This window comes from Arachis duranensis, chromosome 7 (genome assembly GCF_000817695.3).
Source record: "Arachis duranensis cultivar V14167 chromosome 7, aradu.V14167.gnm2.J7QH, whole genome shotgun sequence".
Classification (NCBI taxonomy): Eukaryota; Viridiplantae; Streptophyta; class Magnoliopsida; order Fabales; family Fabaceae; genus Arachis; species Arachis duranensis.
Genome location: NC_029778.3, coordinates 49,005,113 through 49,019,197, shown reverse-complemented (window position 1 = coordinate 49,019,197; position 14,085 = coordinate 49,005,113). Strand labels below are relative to the sequence as shown.

The window sequence follows — 14,085 nt, the reverse complement described above, 5'->3', positions numbered from 1 at the left end:
CACAGACCTTGACATAAGAAGGAAATTAGAATAGCTAAGTATACATACATGCATGAAGAGCTCTTTGGTTTCTGGCAGTATCTCCATATATAAAATATAAATAAATATAAATATACAAATATGTAAATATATATTTCTATTATCCAGAACTTTTCAACCTATGTATATGGACATAATATATTAAATATATTAAATATGTTAAATATTTCTATTATCAAGAACTTTTCAACTCATGTATATGGACAATATATATATCATGTAAATAATGTGCTATAAATATTGATAAATTTCATTATAAATGTAGGATATAGATTAAAAGATTGGGGGAATATATGGCATGCGGGCATTCAGCCAAAGGAAAAAAAGGTTACGAATTTGACAACCACAAAAGATCACGCTTCAGTTGATTATCTTCATATTACAGTTACAGTATATGAAATAGATAGCAAAAAACAAATATATGTTTTATGAAAATATGAATAATAGAGGTATCGAGGCAAAAGGAAACGTACGGCCACGGGATCCAATGCAAGGAAAAGAAGCCTATAAAAATCAGGGTTGGGATCACCGAAAAATTAGGGTTGGGATCACCATTTTCACCGGAGTCAGCCGTTGGCCAAAGGCACATACTTCACAAAAAAGAGCAAAAGTGTCAGATGCTATGTACGGACAGCAAGAGCTCATTTTGCCTTAGCTTGTAAATAGAAATCGCTATAAAAGGAACGCATAGGCTTGTGCGTGTGAACATAAATAGAAAGCAACATATATATTGGTGACTCACCCATGGTCCACCAAGCTGTAAATAAACTTTTGGAACATTTCAGAGAATGACCGCATCGCTAAAAACAAAAACAACGTTGGGGAAAACAGCGGAATCTTGTGTGTGTGTGTGTGTGTGTGTGTGAGAAACGCTCATGCATATAAGTGGGGTTCTGAATGGCCTATTCAAATATTTATATTAAGTTAGTCATATTTCATATCTTTATATTATGTATTTATATCTATATATCTATCTATTTATATCTATTTATCTGTTATCTATTTATCTATCTATTCTTGTATTTACAAAGTAAGTAATATAATATATAGTAAGCAGTGCCTAGATAGGTGTGAGGGTAACAAAAAAAAATACTAATAATATAAAAAATAGTAATGATAATCGTTGATGCAGTTGATCAAAGATAGAGAGATAAATTATAATTATAAATGACCAAAGCAATAATAATTGTTGAAATTGGCCAAAAGATGAGAAATAAAAAAAAAGAAAAATTTCTTCGACTAAAGTTTTGGAACAAAAAAAATTGACAATTAAATAATTAATTAAATTAAATTAAATTATTATATCTAACAACGGAAGAAACCTAGTGAGGTGAGGAGATGGTGTCATAATTGATGGTATTGTTATTGTTATAAGATACATGGGATCCGTAGACGTGGGCAGGTGTGTTATTTGGGCCACCAGGCCCGGATACGGAAGGAGAGATTGGATTAGCTATACTAAAGGAAAGGATTGGCATAAATAAAAAATTGAAGAATTAATGACTAAAGCAATCCTTGAGTGAGGTGGGTATGACAGATGTGATCACTATGAGTTTTTCATGATAACAAATATGAGTTTTTTCATGATAACAAACTGCGTAAGTTAAATTCAACACTTAAGCAAAAGGTAGTATGACTAATTAACCGAATAAAAGGAGAGACCAAAGTTATTTAGATGTTAACAATGCTAGGAAACCAAAAAATTAGGGCGCAGTTGTTCAATAATCAAAGCAAGCAAGCAGTGTTCATTAAAAAACTTTGGGCCCCCTGAAGCATAGTTAATAAAAACCCAAATAATATATGTCGACGGTTCAGAATTAATTACGGGCAATATTGGGAGCACTTTATACGCAGGAATGAGACAAAGTTAAAAATTTTGAAGGAGAAAACGTTCCCGCCTTTGGAGTATAGCGCGACGAAAATTAATAAGAAACAGGTACTCAATACAGATCATGAAATGAGATTAGTCAGCAACCAAGTAGTCTGAAGACTAAAAATAGCATTCATAATAACTTAGTTTAATTACACCTGACATAAGTATGACTAAAAGAAGATAAAGTATCATTAAATGTAATTCACAGTAAGTGTTGAATCAAGTATGGAAAATGAAGTTCATTAACTCCAGGTAGGAATCTGTCTTGTCACGAGAGATTCGCAGGGTTGAACAGGATGGATAGGAAAGAATAGAATAGACCTAAACTAATTAATTGCATTGAATCACCAAGCATATTGAAACGGAAGCAAGATGAGATGTATCATACATGGAGAGATGTATTGGAACCAAGCAAAAAAGGTACGGGGGCGTCATAGTCAAAAAATGAGCGCTGTGTCAGATTTCAAAAGCGTTGATGTATATGTAAATGTATTTGCAATGAAAATGCTGGGCTAACAGATAAGCATAGAAGTAAATAGCAAGTGAATAAATTTGGGAGACAAAAATTATCAGGAGCAAAAGAATATACTTGGCAGCCAAAAATAAATTGGAGGACGCGTAGAGGCATTGGTTGATTGCATCTACTCGGTTGTTAACCAGTTTAATGATCAGCACCAAATCTGAATAGCAAAAGTTACATTGCCAATGTTAGCTTATTGGGGGAATTCAGCAAATAGCAAGTCATGGCCCAATAAGCTAAATGTATTCAAACCAAATCAGATTGTTAAATAGGTAAAGATATGCAACCTAAATTAGATTAGTAGGGATCATCAACAGTGCACCTAGATTATGCATTGGATAAAGGAACATTTAGTTATATAAAAGCATGATTGTATAAAATATAGACTGATCAGAACACAATCTCAGAAACAATAAAACTGACATGTTGCAATAGGCAAGATTATGACGTGCACAAAAGTGAATAGATTGGTAGACTGGTACCTCATATGCCTCAGAAGCTTGGCGACAATAAATAGCACTGCCACCTTCGAGCGAGTACAACGGATCCATGAGTTCAAACACTTCACTGCATGGTTGATGAGTAGAAGCCCAAACTGTGCTTCGATCTCTTGCCAAAGCACACATTGCCTTTGTCCCAATAAAAAAAGACGCACTGCAACAACAAGACATGTAAAACTTTATATGGGCTAAGAAGATCTTTAAAAACTTAGAAGAGAAAATCAAAACAGAGAACACATGAATTCACCACATACATCTCTCTTTCTTTTAGCGCATACTATCATTCTATAATTACCGTCCCTATGCAAGTTTGATCAACATTTAAAAAAATATTACCAAAATTCATATTGTGTTTGTTAAAAATCTGTTAAAATTTTTTAATTTAAAAAACGAATAATTTTTTTTTAAACTATGTTGTATATCTAAAATCTAAATCTTAAATCTTAATTTAGGATTTTTAATTTAATAGACAATAACAAATTGTGTTATTTAAGAAAAAATGGATCTTAATCTATATTGACTCAATAAAAAGTGGTTATCTATGTTTTTTCCCCGGAATCACAGTCACGGTGGATTTGTAATTGTAAAATAAAGATATAACTACATACAGAGACTGAACTAATAAATCCATAGAAATCATTGTTGTGTTTGATGAGTTAGTTGACAAATGTCAATTTAACGATTCTTTAATATGCCAAATGCCATATTTGGCTATTTAAAATGATACGATGAAGAAAATATTAAAATAAGCCTGTAATTAATAATTGCATCACCCTAATCCTTACTGCAAGAAAAGGATAACCTGTGATTAACTATTATGAATAATATTTGATGGTATTATTATAACTATGATCATTATAGGCAAAAAGCACAGTTGACTAATAACCTGCGCAGTGAGAAGGCCACAGTCAAGGAAAGCAGCGCCAGGAAAGCTCATATCCTCGAAGTTCATTAAGTTAGCATTGCCACACAAAAGTCAGAGCTGCAGCGCAGAAGAGGTTGCTCAAAAGTGAATGGTATTAACAGATGCGGTCAATGAAATTAGTCAGAATCAACAAATGGGATAGTCTGGCATTAGTTGGAACAAAAGATTTTTCCATGCATGTTGTTGGAAAATACCAGATCTTGAAAAACACAAACACAGCATAGCATCAAAACTGTCGGAGGGGGTTAAATTTGTGAGAACATTGGAAAAAATAAAAAATAAAAAAGAAACTAACAATTGAAGGGATGAATCAGGAATTACCGAGGTTAAATGCAAAATGAAAGTGTCTTGGCCACGGTGAGGAGCAAGAGCCACAATAACAGCGAAAAGACAGTTCGGCGGTCCGATCTCAGAGAGGCATTGCTGTGCCAAGCTGTTAGCCGTGAGCGACGGCCGAGACAAGGGTTTCAAGCGGATATGATATGAACGGGGGGTTGTTGCAGTAGGGTTATGTCATGTCTTATGTGTGGGCCAATGCTAACTTAAACCACAGTTTCAAATGCAATAGATTGGGCCCATCTGAGGACAAAAGGCCGGTTATGCCTAAAAGAATCATGATGCATCTATTGATGCATTTGGATTGAAATGGCGGGTTGAAAACGGCAGCCCAACGGAACAGGCAGGCTGTGACTAAGTTACGATATGTTGCAAAGAGAGGAAAAGTAACCGCAACACAATGTACTTGGCCAAACCAACCATTATCATAACCATCAAATCCAGGTGTAGCATCACCAATAAACAATACCCAACACGTTACATGATAACCAGGGAATAAAAAACGGGGATTATAAAAGATAAATAAGACATGAAACATCGATAGATCAAGATACATGGAAACAAAAGTACTAAATCATATCAAACCCATGAGCCCCCGTAAAATGATGCACTAAACTCGGGTGCCAAAACTAAATACTACAGTTGGCAAACCACCAACTTGTTCAGCAAGTGCATACAAAAAACTAACGGAACCAAAGAGGAAAACACAACGCGTAAAAGAACAACACGATAATCAGCAATAGTCAGACTTATATTGAAAACCCCATGCACACCCTGATGAAAACAACTTCCGGCCATGTAATGCTTCCAATAAACTTCACAACTCCGTCGTTCAAACCAATGGAGCGGAATTGGGCAACCGAAACAACCTCATCAAGCGACGCCGCAGCACCGTCGAACCCGCAGACACAGTGGCTGATCCCGAGGAGATCGCGGCCTATCTTCAGAGAGGGTGTTTCCGTCATGTTTGCGACCCCAATAAAGAGATGTCTCCCCCACGCCATTGGGCCAACATGGCTAAGGTTGATGGTCATGACATGCACTCCAAATCTCAAAGCAGACCGCTCATATGTTTCCAAATCCACATAATCATCGTGAGCAATCAAGGTGGGATGATCCACACATGCGCCTGCGCCTATCTCTATCTCATCCCACGCAGAGTCCATAGTTGCAAATCGAACCACGGAGATCGGTGTCTTCGTGAATCTACCTTCACAGTTGACCCAAAAAACCCAGCTGCTGACCACGGCATACCCACTGCTTAGTCTATCGATCATTGGCGAGGTCCGGTTAGCGCTACTCCACCGACCGGTTGTCAAGAGATACATCTGCACGTCGTATCCAGGACTTGCCAGATTATGCTTTGTCAGACTGAGAATCTTATAAGCATCACAACCCACCATGCTGAGAAAGGCATAAGCAGAGCAGTTGTCACGGTGATTATAGTGGTAACCGTCAGACCCGGGATCAGGAATAACAGACCTCCAAGAACCCAACGGATCCCAAGTGATCAATGAACTCGAACGGCTGTCTGTTGAGAATCTTGCACATACCTTGCTGGAGTCTGTTCCCACCAGGGAAAACCATGTCCATTCCAGAGGAGCCGCAACCGGAATGGCTACATGAGTTTCAAAGACAAACATGGAAAGCCTCCCACAATCAGCATCTCTCAGGGGGTTGTCCAAGTGAAGAACCACCGCATTCCCACCAACCGATTTGAAGCAAGTCACCATGTTATTCGCCCGGTTCAATCTGTCGTACCAATCGCGCGACATACACCTCCCCCTTCCAATCGTTTTTGCATCAGAACGAAGAAAAATCTTCAAAATCACGTCGGTTGGCAAGGCAGGAATGTTGAAATTGGCCTCATCGCTACCATGTCCAACGTGGAAGGGACGATCATCCTCTTCGATTGTTGCTCGGGACATTCCAAATCGATAGTAAGATTCCTTCCTAGACACGAAGGTGGAAATTCTCTGTAAAAGGTAGAAGTATTTCTCTAGTTGGTGTGGGTTCCTCAACCGTGAGTGTCGCTCTACTTAAATGCACAAACGAAAGCATACAGTAGAACACAATGGAGAATGACGAATATAAGTTGTAAACAAAAAATAAGAAATATATATTATGATTAATACATATAAACAAAAACTTTAAAAAGAAAATATACATGCAACGATTAGTATATTTTATATTATTAATATATTATATTACATTATATTATATATTATTTATTATATTATATATTATTTAACTATAAATATAATATAAAAATTATAAATAAATATAATACATATATTATATATATAATATATAACTGTAACTATCCTACAGAAACATATACTTTAGTGGGTCAGTGGATACATATATATTAGTAGATATATTTTTTTGTGTACCATACTTTGATTGAAACCGGAAATGAATGACAGCAGGAAACAGATAAGAATTGTCAACAGTCAAACGCATGAGCTGGTTGAATGGTTTAAAGCAAAGGAAGACCGCAAAACACCTGTGCTGAAAAAAAAGGATTCACCCAGTATACTTGGGGTTGTGACACCTAGACAGCTGAAACCGGATTTTAGGATATTAACTTAGGATAATTTGGCTGTTTTATGAGTAAAATTCATTGAACGGATTTATTAGCTAGCAGCCTAGCAGTGATTTATTATTTTTAATGAATTGCACATTCTAAAATTTTTTGTTGCAGCCAATGATTGAATGGCACTAATTAGATGCTATCTATAATCAATAGTCTAATTAGATGCTATAATCAATTATTAAATACCGGCCTGCTACACATACAAGCAAAAAGGCCCTACAAGTATTACAAGTTTCCAGCCCAGATATCATTCACACGCGCAGTCATTCACTTTGAATGAAGCGTAAAATACACGCGCGCCACTCAATGGTTGCGCTTCGCGAAAAGCGCTCCTCAATGGCGCACTCTTCCACTTCTCCAAGCCGAAGAAAACACAAACCGTTCATTTTCGAGCAACATTGCAAACTACAGAGATAGAACTCGTCACGAAGATTCGAACTCTCCATCAACACAACATAGAGCTCTCCATCAAAAGACGAAGTTATAATACTCAAGGTACGTTACGTTACTATTTTACTCATCTTGTATATTTTCCAGATTTTGAAATCGAAGAACTAGGTTATACTGTTCTTCTACGTTCTTCTAGGTTTTACTGTTCTTCTTGTTCTAGGTCTCATTTTACAGTTTTTAATGTTCTACTTGTTCTAGGTTTTACTGTTATTCTTGGTTCTAGGTTATACTGTTCTTCTTCGTTGTTCTAGGTGTTACTGTTGTTGTTGTTCTAGTTCTTCTCGTAACCGATTTTTGGGAGTATATTGCGTAATTTGTTGGGTGTATATGGAGTAATTTGTTGGGTGTATATTTATGAACTGATATACTGTAATATAGTCAACAGTTGCAACTGTTCTAATATTTGCTTGTCCATGGGTGTATATTGCTTGACCTTGTAATGTTGCTTGACCTTGTATATTAATGCATGTTTGAGTGATATCTGATTGATATCTATGGGTGTATCTGACTGATATCTATGGGTGTATCTTACTGATATCTATGGATGTATCTGAATTATATCTATGGGTGCATTTTTCATTTCAGAAAAAATAGCAAGCAGAAACCAAGCTGCAAAAAATGTAAGAACAAATATATGTCGTAGATGAAATCAGTTTTATGTAATAGAAATATATCTGACTATAATTTTGCTTTGTTTACAGCAAACCAAAGACCTTAAGTGTGCAACCCATTTGTTAAGTGAGAAATTCAGAAATATGAGTGAGTAAAAGAAAATAATTGTTAGGGATTTGGGATTTGATGGCCTGATGCACATCCCGCCACTAAGGGTACATCACCAAATATTAAGGGAGTTGGCTAACTCCTTTAAATTAGGGGAAAATAGACTCAAAACGGGCTACGGTTCATTTAAAGTAACACCAAAAAAATAGGGGTTGCGCTTGGCATCAATGCGTCAGGCGCTACAAACATAGGTGTATATGAGCCATATTCAGGTGTGTTTCAATTGATTCTTGGGTGTATTTGAACTGATTTTCATACTATGTTGTTTTTCTTTTTGTAGGAGATCTATTTCCTCAGAAAGTCAATTATAAGGATCTTTCTGAAGACGCTAAAAAATCTGACAGATGAGATGCACCTGGTCCTAATTTTCAAGATGAACACAATAACAGAGCGGAACTGGGGAGGACATGTTTTGAATTTTATCATCAAGGGCATAACAGATTACAAGGTGAAAAAGAAAAAGACAATTGATGGCTGCCTTTTTTCAAAAAATAAAGACAAGAAGAGGGCAGAAAGACTTCCAGAACCCTGGATTGCCAACTGAAGTAAGCAGCAGTTGGTTGAAAGAATGAGAGCAGAAATGGAGGATCATATGGTAGTGAACAAAATATCTTGGGTGTATTTTATTTACCTGAATTCTGCTAACTAAAATTTCTAATGTTTCCGGGGATTGTAAAGATGGCCGACACAAAGGAAAAAATGAAAGAAATAAAGAAAAAAGAAAAAAAAGAAGAAACCAAAAAAACAAAAAAGGAAGGCAAGTTCAACATCATCATCTGAGATTGAAACAACTGAAAGTGACCATTCTACCTCTGAGTCTGAGACTGAGGAAGACTCAGAGGATTCAACAAGAAAACAACCCAACCGAAAAGCCAAAAAGTAAGTAACACACTTGGGTGTATTTTGTTTATCAAGTTGGGTGTATTTTGTTTATCAAATTGGGTGTACTGTGTTCATTCATTTGGGTGTATCTTGTGCATTCATTTGGATGTATTTTATCCCTTTTATTATGTTTTTAAATAATGATTGTTTGCCTTTCAGAATGGAGTCCAAAAAAAGAAAGGAGATTTAGGAGGATTCTGATTCAGAATCTGAATCAACTGATGAGTAATATTCTGAAATTATTACTCCTTTCCTTTGGGTTTATTATCAAGATTTCATGTATTAACAGAGTGTCTCTGATTAACTTATAAAAGTGAAGAATCATCACCAGTGGAGAAGCAAAAAACAAAGAAAAAGACTCAGAGAACACCAAAAAAAGTAAGTACTTCTTTGGATAGTATTCTGTGATTAGATTAATTTTGTATTTCTGATTCATACTTGTTTTTTCTCCCCAAGACACAATCCAAAAAGAAAAAGGTCATTGTGTAGGATTCATCTCCTGAGCAAGCTCAATCCTATCATGGGTACAGTACTTTCTAAGCTATATTACCGTCTATCATCAAAATTATATTTGTTAACATGTTCTTTTATGCATGTACTGTCAGATCTAAAATTGGAACTCAAGAATTAGATGAATTCTTAAGGGAAAACAATGAAAAATCTGCTGCACAGGGATATGTCTTGTTGGGGTGTATATTTTAGATTTTAGGGGTGTTTTATTTGCTAATAATTGTTTCTTGTTTCGCAGGGAGAAACAAGCTGACCTGCGATCGACCAAAGGTCATTATGTCTCATCTGAAACGTAAGAATCTTTATTTGATTAAATCTTGTTATCATGATTTAACAGTATGGTATTTTTTGTGAATAACATGTACTCTATTATGTTTAGAATACCGGACGTAAACTTGGGAAGTGATGATCCTTCCTCTCAAGGACACACAGAACAAACAAACTGGCAGAGAGCATGTAATTTCTCTTTCAAATAACCGTTGCTTTTATTCTTTTATTACCTTCTACTTCTAATTCTGTATATATATTTTTTTAGAAAAAAAAACCCTTTATTGTCTTATTCGAGAAAAAAAAGGCAGGAAAAAAAGTAAAAACTGCAAGTATGTAAGTTCTCAAAAAATAAAGCCTGTCTTTCTTTTGAATTATTCGGGTGTATTTTTGACTTTCTTGGGGTGTATTTTAGGTTGAGTCTGTTTGAAGAGAATATGATAGTTGTGAGGGAAGAGACACAATCTGAAGGGCTTGCAATGTGAGTTTTTCAAAAATATTTCAACCTTATAACATTTTTATTTTCAAAGTCATTCTTAACCTTTTATTTTTCTTTTTGTTTAGAGTTCCGATTCAAGTTTGTCTACCACTATCCCAAACAACCTCTATGCCGGAAAATGAATAAACACCTGAGACAGAAAATGAACCAACCCCTCTGCTACAAATTGAAGGAACTAAAAAAAGGTAATAAATAATGTTGGGTGTATATTTGGTTATAGTTTGGGTGTATATTTTCACGATTGATCCAGGACTAGTTTTTTTACATCATGATTAAATTTATGTACTATGCAGCACTCCTGAACCCCCCAACAACTTGAAGAAAGCACACCCACGCTTCCCCCAACTCCATCTAAAATGTAAGTTCATCAAAGTAAAATCAATGTTTGGTTATCATCCATATATTCTTATTCTTATAATACGTTATACATGATCACGCAGTAATCCAGCCCCAAAAGACGCTGCTGCGCTAATGATGATGGCACGGACAGCATCGTATGTTCCTAAAGGAGATATGTTGCCATCATTCAGCCTTGGCTTGACTGATTCAAGCCAAGAAGAAGCAGCAACGCAGGAAGGGGCGTCAACGCAAGAAGGAGTGATGGAAAAAACTCCAGAAACCCCAAAGCTGCTAAAACAATTAGGGGATTTGGTGGAAAAAATAGCAAACAGTGGGGTGAAAGCAGAAATTAAAAGTCCACAAATTCAAAAGGAGAGTGGCGGAGAAAGTTCTGGGAAGTTTGAAACTTCTGCGAGAATAAATTAGAATACGGCTGAGATGAAAGAGAACTGCTACATCTGAGGGACGCGATTGAAGAAATACGCAGATGGCAGCACTAGTGAGTTTGACAATGTGTGCACTCTGATTGCCCAAGATAAATACATTTTGACAAGAATGCACCTTGCATCACTCAAAGCAGAAAGTTATATAGAAGTTGCGGTAATATTAGAATAACATTAATGTTTTTACACCAAAGTTAACTGCAATGTTTATTAATCTAAATTGATTTCGGCATATTTTTCTAGATTGTATCTGCCATGTGCCTCATCCTCAACCAAAAAAATGATGAAAGGTTTCAAGAAGAAGTCAACTGTCTCCCCCCTGATATTGTAGTAAGTGCTACTTCTACAAATTTTGGATGTATTTTCTGAATTCCTTAGAGTGTATTTTCTCTGATCAACTGGGTCTGTTTTGTATTCATTTGGGTGTATTTTTTACGTTCAATTGGGTGTAAGTTGTGTATTCATTTGGGTTTATTTAAAGTATTCAGTTGGGTGTATTTTCAGTATTTCATTTGTTGTTTCACAATTGTTGCATAACATGGCCATTGCGAAGCATCCAAAGGGGGAACTCATATCACCTATAACCAATAAAGAATTCAGGGTGGAAGACTACCCAATGTTTATTCCCTTCATAGATGCAAAAAAATTAACATCACATCGATATGTAAGTTTTCAATTGTAAAATTTGTTAGTACCATTCTTTACTTATATGCCAAATAAAATAAAACACTGTTGAAATGTCGCCATGCTTCAGATTTTTGCACCTGTTTGCCACTCAAACTATTGGTGGTTATGGCTGATTGATACAAGAAAGTGGAGATTTTATATACTCGACCCGTATCACACGAAATGTCCAGCCGATGAGAGAAAGGACCTTAATAAATTCATTGTAAGTTGGCTATGTGTTCTTTATTTTAATAGTTAGGTGTATTTCAATTCAATATAAGGTGTACGTATGTTTTGCTTTGGGTGTAAGTATGTTCTCCTTTGGGTGTATTTTCTTCGGGTGTATTACTGATTTGTTTGGTTTTTTAAGGGATATGTAATTTCAAGAATGAGAGTATATGCTGGCGGGGCACCTTTGAAGAGAAAGGAGAATGAGAAGGAAATTAGAGCACCATACGTTAACATCTCAGGCCAAAAGACAAGGTATAAATTTGTGACTCTGAACATTAAACTTTCCTAAATGAGATTTGTAATTTATTTTCTTCATTTTCAACTATGACTGTGCTATTTATGTTATGAAGTGGCTTGAGTTAATTGAGCCCGAAAACATTAAAAGGGCGAAGTATGAGTGGGATAATTGGACACAGGTAACTGTCTTTAAAACTATATAACTGTATTACTTTACTGAATTAATATTGTTATTTAAACAGAATATACTTTTTAATTGTAGGACGAGGTGGACCACTATAGAGTAGAATATGCTTCCCGGATACTATTCAGTGAAATGAATAAAGACAGAGCTGAAGCAATTAGAGGGAGTAATGCAATAAGACTGTCCCAGCCATCCTCAGTATTATTGAGTCCATTTTGTCAGATAGATTCTAATGATATAGAAACTGAGTAATGTAACTGCTAGCTAGTTTGTAAATTGAACACATGGTGTAAAAATTTGCCAATTATAAACAACTTCTATTCAATAAAATTTTTTTCCATAGTTAAACTGTCTGTGCTGTTAAATTGTCTATGCTGTATTCAAAAGCTCTGTATTACAGGTGGTAAAATATGAAGAAAAACATCAAACCAGATATAAACACAAATTATAAAATTGTACACCCAAGGAAAGTTTAATATACACCCAAGATTGCTTAATATACACCCAAACTTCTATCCCCCTAAACCCTAAACCCAAAACCCTAAAAACCATAAAACCCTAAACCCTAAAAACCAAAACCCTAAACCCTAAACCATAAACCATAAACCCTAAACCCTAAACCCTAAAACCCTAACACCCTAAACCCTAAACCCTAAACCCTAAAACCCTAAAACCATAAACCCTAAACCCTAAAACCATAAACCCTAAAACCGTAAACCCTAAAACCATAAATCCTAAACCCTAAAACCCTAAAACCCTAAACCCTAAAACCCTAAAAACCTAACCCTAAACCCTAAACCCTAACACCCTAAAACCCTAACTCCTAAACCCTAAACCAACGAAACTACTATGCACCCAAATCAGTAATTTTTTAATATAAACAGCAGATTGTGAAGTGTGTGTGTGTGTGTGTGTGTGTGTGTGTGTGTGTGTGTGTGTGTGTGTGTGTGTGTGTGTGTGTGTGTGTGTGTGTGTGTGTGTGTGTGTGTGTGTGTGTGTGTGTGTGTGTGTGTGTGTGTGTGTGTGTGTGTGTGTGTGTGTGTGTGTGTGTGTGTGTGTGTGTGTGTGTAAAATGTCAAACACAAGAAAATTCACAAATACACCCAAAAGAACAGTTCTTTTACACCCATATTCTGTAACTATACACCCAAAGAGTTATCCGCTCCTGCTGGTACCCTGAACTGATAATTCATAACACATCCTTAATATTGGCTAGAATTTAAATGCACCACTGATCCAGCATCAAAGAGGTTTAACTGAATATAACAAACTCACATATTAGCTAAACTATTAACGACAAAATTAAACTCAATTACCACATATTTAAAAAATATCACTTTTACCTCGTTTGAAGGTTTCGTTTTCTTCTTCTTTGAGGCATTTTTAATCTGTTTGTCCAATTTTGAACCTAGCCTATTTTTTGGATGTCCTCTTGTTCGAATCCTTGGAGGGCTCTGAAGCTCGTTAACGAATTTTAACTTGGCATTTTCGTGAGATAAAGAAAATGACCCCTTCCTTTTAGCTTTCAATTCTTCCATCTCAACCATGAGGTATCTACGCACGGTGCAGAATTGTAGTCAGCTCCTCCGATTCTGATGTAAATTCGCAAACATTTTGCGAACGAAAAATCAATTCGTCAAACCTCTTGCTTCTTGGCTCCAACAGTGGCTCGTCGTCACTGCTCTTGATGTGTGTGTGTCGCCTCTTTACCTTCTTGCTCCATCGTTCCAGTATATATCTAGGTGACACTTGGCTTACATGTTCAAAGCTTAACACGCTTAGTGCGTGATGGCACAATATCCCTCTTG

General features: G+C 36.0%; 2 protein-coding genes across 2 annotated transcripts in view; both read right to left on the bottom strand.

The window, feature by feature from the left end:
- Nucleotides 1–2,578, bottom strand: part of LOC110273761 (uncharacterized) — a 3,554-nt gene extending 976 nt beyond the window's left edge. The window contains exon 1 of the mRNA XM_021126895.2: nt 2,502–2,578. Within this exon, the coding sequence (XP_020982554.2) occupies nt 2,502–2,540 (39 nt within the window). The 5' untranslated portion in view covers nt 2,541–2,578. The remainder of the gene's footprint in view (nt 1–2,501) is intronic.
- LOC107458793 (GDSL esterase/lipase At1g28580-like) overlaps nt 2,566–14,085 on the bottom strand; it is a 34,142-nt gene continuing 22,622 nt past the window's right edge. The window contains exons 7-8 of the mRNA XM_052251868.1: nt 2,915–3,086; nt 2,566–2,592 (exon numbers count right to left, since the gene is read on the bottom strand). Coding sequence (XP_052107828.1) covers nt 2,581–2,592; nt 2,915–3,086 — 184 coding nt within the window. The 3' untranslated portion in view covers nt 2,566–2,580. The remainder of the gene's footprint in view (nt 2,593–2,914; nt 3,087–14,085) is intronic.